Source organism: Antrostomus carolinensis, unplaced genomic scaffold (genome assembly GCF_000700745.2).
Source record: "Antrostomus carolinensis isolate BGI_N321 unplaced genomic scaffold, ASM70074v2 scaffold16808, whole genome shotgun sequence".
Taxonomy (NCBI): domain Eukaryota; kingdom Metazoa; phylum Chordata; class Aves; order Caprimulgiformes; family Caprimulgidae; genus Antrostomus; species Antrostomus carolinensis.
Genome location: NW_010332441.1, coordinates 40,369 through 47,626, shown reverse-complemented (window position 1 = coordinate 47,626; position 7,258 = coordinate 40,369). Strand labels below are relative to the sequence as shown.

At 41.3% G+C, this 7,258-nt stretch overlaps 1 protein-coding gene across 1 annotated transcript; it reads left to right on the top strand.

Annotated features, from left to right (window-relative positions):
• Nucleotides 1-205: 205 nt before the first annotated feature.
• MED21 (mediator complex subunit 21) lies at nucleotides 206-6,218 on the top strand (the record flags this gene model as incomplete). Its single annotated transcript, XM_010173524.1, has 3 exons — nucleotides 206-320; nucleotides 3,273-3,373; nucleotides 6,042-6,218. Coding segments are annotated over 3 exons (393 nt in total), but the record flags the coding sequence as incomplete, so codon positions are not given.
• Between the last annotated feature and the right edge of the window lie 1,040 nt (nucleotides 6,219-7,258).

The window sequence follows — 7,258 nt, the reverse complement described above, 5'->3', positions numbered from 1 at the left end:
TGTGTGTGAGGGGGTGCGATCCCTCTTCCCGCAGCCCCTGGCGCTGGCAGCCCCCAGGTGGGGGGTATTGCCACGGGCGACGGGGGCATGCACCAACCGAACGCGGGGGGATCGTGGGCTGCTGCGTGGGGCACGCTGGGATACGAAATAAAACGGAAATAGCTTCAGTGCTGAAATAAAGTGACGGTGTCTCTCCTGCCCGCAGCTCGCTGACCAGTTCTGTAACGCCATCGGAGTGCTGCAGCAGTGTGGCCCCCCCGCCTCTTTCAGCAACATTCAGACAGCGATAAACAAAGATCAGCCTGCTAATCCCACAGAAGGCAAGTCTCTGCATCTGATAACCCTGCGGGAGCGCCCTGTGGCATCCTACACGCTGTAGTACTGAGATAGTTCCACTGGGCTAGTCCTTGGCCAGCAGCCAACAGCCATTCACCCACTTGCCCCCCACACCCAGGGGACAGTGGAGAGGATTGGGGGCAAGGTTAAGGAGGCTTGTAGGGTGAGATAAGAACAGTTTAATAATGGAAATAAAAGAAAACTTAAGATAATACTAATATTGAAATAATAGTGATAATGATAACAGTAACAAAATATGCAAATGAGTGATACCCAGTGCAGCTGCTCACCATCTGCTGACCAAGCCCAGCCCGTTCCCAGATAACGATCCCGGAGGAGCGACAATCCCGAACCCAAACCGCAATCCCGGGAGAGCGAGAGCCCGAGCAAAAGCCAGAGAGGTCAAGAGAGGAAGAGCCCCTCACTAATATACTGGACATGACGTGATATGATATGGAATATCCCACTGGCATATCCAAATGCAATTTACCTTATTAATTTAAATTCTCCTCGCCCCCTTAGATCTTGCACTTGTGGACTAACAGAACACAAAGTCCTTCACTTCCAGCAACAAAACTGCAAACACTGGTGTGTTGTCAGAGTTTGTCTCATAACAAATCCCAGGCTGAAAGCAAAACGCAGCACTATGCTAGCTACTAAAAAGAAACCCAGCTCTGTTCCAGCTAAAAACCAGGACAAATACAAAATTTATACTCTACTCTGTGCTCAGCAAACAATTCCACGAGTAACTGGAGGAGTGATTGAATTCAAGTCATAGCTGATGTCAGCTGCACAAGACTGTGATAGCAGAAATGTAATTTTAAGTGCTAAATAGGCATTACAATGTGCTTGTTGTGCTGGTTTCTTTGTTCAGATACAAAGAAAGTATCTCTTAGATATAAACCATTTTAATAGGACAGCTTCAAGAGGTCGTTAGTGAGTTACTTCCAAGAAGTCTTTTTAGAGAGAATTAGTGTTAGTTTTATGAAATTTATGAGTTTAAAAATTTCCATGTCTTACACTTTTAATTATTTGTCTTTCTCCATGGATCATCTACTTTGTAATTAATTAAGGAATAATGTCATGTTGAATCTCCCCATTGCTATCTGTGGCTTTGTTGCCAGCTGTTCGGGGTTTTTTAATTGGTTTTGGGGTTTTTTTGAGAGACAAGAAGCTGATGAAAGACACTGAAATTAGCAAGCAAACTGAAAGCTCTCTCTCACTTGAGAATTTCAAGGTAGTATTTAAATAACCAAGTGATTCTAATCCTGAATCTTTTTTCTTCCTTTCTCCACCGTCCCTCCCTACCCCCCGCCCCTTTTTTGTCTTTCCCCAAGAAAATTTTCCATATATCTTGTATCAGATCAGGTTTGTCTGTTAGGATATCGGGGAGACTGGTTAGAGCGCAGCGATGCACTTTCTAGGACAGGTGAATACTAGTTCTTCTGTGCTGGTTGGCCCTCTGGTACTGGCATTAGTTGGAAGAGCCAGCTGGAAGGCTTGTTTGCTTCCTCATCTTACCTCCTGCTGTCCCAGGTGCTGGCATCAGTGTGGTGCCAGGAGCTAGAGGCTTTGTTAAGGTCTTAAAATGGTAGGTCATGACTGACTTCTCTTTTGATTCGTCTTTTCCTAAAATTCTGAGTATAGTGATTTCAGTAAAATCACACAGCCACGTTAGTGATGCTGATGAGGCCTTTTGATATTTAAAGTCTGAACATGAAGACCTTAAAATCTTTCCAGGTAATCCCTGTGATGGCTCTGAGTTAAGCTTTAAATGGATTCAATATTTTAGTTGTAGTAGTGAACTTAATTCAAATTGAATGGATGTAATTCCACATGGAAGTGTTTTGCTTCAGCTCATGGTGCCTCTTATTAAAAGTCCATGGAGTTCTTTCAGTGACACAGCAGCCAAATTAAGGTCTGTTATAAACTTCCAATCCTTTTCCATTTCTCAGGGGCAATTTAACTTTTTCTGTGGCTGAATTTTTTTAAATTAAAAACCCTCAAATGCTTAATTATAGAATCATAGAATGGTTTGGATTGGAAAGGACCTTAAAGATCATCTAGTTCCAATCCCCCTGCCATCAGCAGGGACACCTTCCACTAGACCAGGTTGCTCAAAGCCTCATCCAGCCTGGCCTTCAACACTTCCAGGGAGGGGGCATCCACAACTTCCTTGGGCAACCTGTTCTGACCACCCTCAAAGTGAAAAACTTCTTCCTAATATCTCATCTAAACCTGCCCTCTTTCAACTTAAACCCATTTCCCCTTGTTTTGTCATTAGTTGCCCTTATACTTTCACTAATGATCTGTTGCTTAACATGATTTAAATAATCCATCTCTTTGAATCTCTCTGTTGTTTCTAGTGTTCTTTCTTTGTCTAGTGGCAGATTTCAGGGCAAGGATGGAAAAGTTAAAATGAGTTTCTACCTACTTCTCAATACTTAATACGGTGACTAGGACACTTAACAGTGGCACTAGTCATTTCTTAACTGGCTAACTGTGGTGGAGTTCTAGCTGTCTTCTCGTTTGTACAAAGCTGTCCTTTGTATAACTGGTTACCTCGTTTGATCTCAGATTGGAATCAAACCACCTTAATCATAGAATCATAGAATAGAATCATAGAATGGTCTGGGTTGGAAGGGACCTTAAAGATCACCTAGTTCCAACCCCCCTGCTATCAGCAGGGACACCTTCCACTAGACCAGGTTGCTCAAAGCCTCATCCAGCCTGGCCTTCAACACTTCCAGGGAGGGGGCATCCACAGCTTCCTTGGGCAACCTTCTAATGTGGTTGAGTTCTCATCAGTTGTGATACTGTTGTTTACTTCATGTGGATTTTTTAAACCTGTATGTGTCAAGTCTTGAGAATTTTCTGTGCAGAATTGTGCTTGTTTCTAACAGTGTACTGAGTGGGCTGCCTTTTCTTTTTTAAAGAGTACGCCCAACTGTTCGCGGCGCTGATCGCACGGACGGCGAAAGATATTGATGTTTTAATAGATTCTCTGCCTAGTGAAGAATCCACAGCAGCTTTGCAGGTAGGTAAGAGTGTTCTTAATTAATCAAAACATAACTGAAGGCAAACTTCTTTTTTAAAAAAAAAAAAACAAAAACACATTTTTTATTCTCTAAGCCATGTAATCTTGAAGAATGATTTCAATGTAAGCCTGATTTTTTTTACAGGAGTAGCTTGAGTACTTCATAGGCTTAGTGGAAATACTGAACATGCATCTTGCACTTAGAATTTTTTCCAGAAAAAGTGCTTTTATCATAACACTGGAATGTTATGGTACTGGAAATACATAACAATACTGGAAACTGCTACCTCTTCTTTTTTTCCCCAGCTGTTCAAATATCAGTACAACAAATGCAACAGCACTGATGTACGGGGTGGGTTTGTTGTGGGTTTTTTCCTTGGGTAGTCTTTCACATTCTCTCCCACGTTAGGAGTGTGTTTCGTTTTGTAGCTGGAGAGCAAACACTTCACTGAAGCCTCTTGTTTTTCCACAGTGTTTCTGGTTGTTAAAGGGTTTTCAGGGTATCCTTTAAGTTCTCCAGCTCTGTCACAAAAACCCAATTCTTTCAGTTATCAGTAATTGGGTGTCCTTCTCTGGACCAGCCAAACGTGGTGCTCTTGTTTCTTGCTCCTTCTCTCTTCAGACCAGAGGTGCCCTAGGAAGAGCTTGGGAACAGGAAGCAGCTGCTGGCCAGGCAGCTATTAGCAGGTGCAGCCAGTATCATGATGTCCATTCCCAGCCTCACAGGCGCTGAACTGCTGCAAACAGCTTGTAAATCCTTCCACAGTACTCAGCTGTTTCTCACTTCCAAAAAATGTCTTGGATCCACAATTTGAAGAACACCACTGTGTTGTGGCTTTTTGGTTTGTTTGTTTTGGGATTTGTATTGTTGTTGGTTTGTTTGGGGCTTTTTTTGCTGTTATTTTTACAGATCTTGCCTATTAAACAGCATCTTTTTCTTTTTAACCCTGTCTTCTGGATTTACATCAATTACTTTATTTTTAGGATGCAACCAGCCCGCAGAGTGCTGTTTCTCTGAGAACCCTGGAACTGCTTTAAGATCACCTGAAGTTTTTACACCTGGGTTGATAATTTGTAACTATTCAAAGGCATTTAACAAAAGACTTAATACTAGAGGTGGCTGCTGGGCCAAATACAAATAAATTGACAGTGACATCATATTGGTTTTAAACAGAGGAGGTTAAATTTGGAAATGTTGCTAGTCACAATTAATCGCTGAACGTAGTAATTGAGCCCAAGAGCTGAAGACAGTTTTCCTGCTGCAGACAAATTACAGGCTTCTTCCATGACAAAGCAAGGTGTGATTGTAGGGACAGCTGATGCAGGGAGAGCAGGGTGCTCCTGGAAGAGGAGCTGGTTATCCCGTAGGAGCATGCTTTCCTTAGAGGTGATGCTCTAACAGTTTCTTGCTGTGTTAATGCAGAATCTCATTTCATAAGATTTTCTGATCTTCTCTGTTTGGTGTAGTTTTGAGATAAGTTAGCCTGTGTTCCATCACGTGCTGATTCTAGTTTTGACTTTTATTTTCTGTTGTTTAATTTGAAGCAATATTAAAGATAAAAATTCTGACATTCTTTAAAAAGACTGTTTTGAAGGTGCTTGAAACAGTCTAAAAAATGCAGTATAGGTTTTGATGAGAAGTGGTAGATAGATACTTGGCTGATAGATATGTGCTTAGGCCAATCTGTTTTCTCTGTTTTTTAATACTAAGACTCTCTTGGTATATGTTGCAAATCTGAGCCTTATTTTAAATGATAAAAGAGGCTGCTACACTAATGCCCAACACAATTTACCCCTCCCTTTTGAGTTCCCTTGTGGTGAAGTTGGTAGTACATATTCTGTTCAAATCTGTGGCTTACCTGCAGTCAACTGTTTAATAACTGAGACTGAAGTAATTGAGCTGGATTCTAAATTTCAAACTTCTACCTTTTGCTATTTTCCTTTTCTGCCTCTTCCTGCAAAGCTGTCAAGTCCTTCATGCAAATACTAACCTTCACTAAAAACATCAGTGTTGCTGAACAGAAGATGAATATGTGTATAGAATTTGCCTGTTTAAGCATGACTTCTTAAGGACCTGTATATAGACCTGGGTAATTGCTTAAAAAAAAATCCATTTTTAACTATTTTGTTTTGGTTCTTTCCGTTATTTTACAAGTTTAGTAGTTTTAAGTGTGGTAAATATGTTATCTGAATTTTGAAGCTCAAATGTTATGTTTCACTAAATTTTCTTAACTGAAAAGCAGTTTGGTTCTGAAACAGAATATTGGGAAAAAAATAGTTAAATAATACAGTTTCATCTGAAATATGCTACTTAGTGGGAAGGTTTAAATAAGTTATGCTTACATCTTACTGAGCACCTTTCAGTAAGGGAGTGGGGAGGGCGATAAATATTTCTCATCAAGGGAATCTGTATTCAGCTGAGAGTCGTAATAGGAAAGCAGCTGACATCTCTGTTTGGTGGGGTTTTTGTGTGTAGTCCATGTGGATATGCACTGTGTATGCAACCTATAATGAGTTGCTTTGAAGTTGCTAATATATAATTCGGGGGCTAAAAGAGAAGTTTTCTCTTTCCTAGGGAGCACTAACTGTTCCATCACCATCCTTCAGCAGCAAAGTCGATTTTGTATTGTATTTGAAGATCCTTGCTTTTCTCCCTTTTATTTTAAAGGCTGCTAGTCTGTATCGATTAGAAGAAGAAAATCATGAAGCAGCTGCCCGTCTGGAAGAGGTAGTTTATCGTGGGGATATGCTGCTGGAAAAGATACAGAGTGCCCTGGCAGATATCGCCCAGTCTCAGCTGAAGACCAGGAGCGGCACGCACAGCCAGCCCCTTCCAGGCTCCTAGCGCCAGGAGGCAGCACGCCCCTGCAGAGCCCAACCTCTGTATCCACCGAGGGCTGGGACACCCAGCCCGGCTCCTGTGGGACTCTGGATGCTCTGATCGTCAGTAACAACATCTTTTATCACAGCTCCAACCGCAGGGTTTGTAGGAGAAATGCTTCTATTGTGGAATCTGGTTCTGTTCGAGATTTACATGTATTGATGTATGTTTCCTTGCCTTAAAATGCTAATTTCTGAGCTTGCTTTTCTATTCATAAATATGTCTGACTTCAGTCTGATTTGTTATCTTGATTACACAGGCCTCAGTCCCTAAAGGGAATTCAGAAGGAAAATATACGAAGACTATTTGTGTAATTTGCTCACTCATAATTTCAAACTTTTATGTTCTTTGTGTATTTTTTGTAAGGCTCAAACACAGCCATACCTGAATTTGCCTGAGTTCCTTGGAGACAGTGCTAGACAATGCTGTGAATACAGTGGTGCCATCTGTTTTAAGGAACAGAAATGGTAATTAAACATTTGTATTACTGCTTGCCTGGTTCATCACCCTTTACAGAGGAAGTAAAAGGATGAGTAAACTCTATAATGTTTGCAGAGTAAGTGTTCTTGCCATTGGCATCTCATTAAAAAAAAAATAAATCTGCAGGTATTTGATACTGGCATTTATTATTGTTTGTAATTCACAAATGGGTCTTTGACTCCATGATTGCCACTGACGTGCTTACTCTTACCCGCTCCTGTCATTTCTGTGCTTCTGCTGATATTCTGCATTCCCGTGGCAACTGGTGAGCACCTCTAAAGCAGGCAGTAATGAGGAAGCATTGGATGACTGGGAAGAAATTAGCAATGAGGAAGCTGAAAATGACTTATTACATAATGGTGCTTTTCAGTGTAAGCAGTGGCTGCCACGTGAATGCTATGTTCATAAGGAGCAAGAGGTCTGTTGTCCCCAACGTGCTCTAGAGAATATGTTTGTATCTTCACACACTAAATCACTGAATAAATTTTTTGTTCATCATCTTATGACTGTAGAAATACCACCAT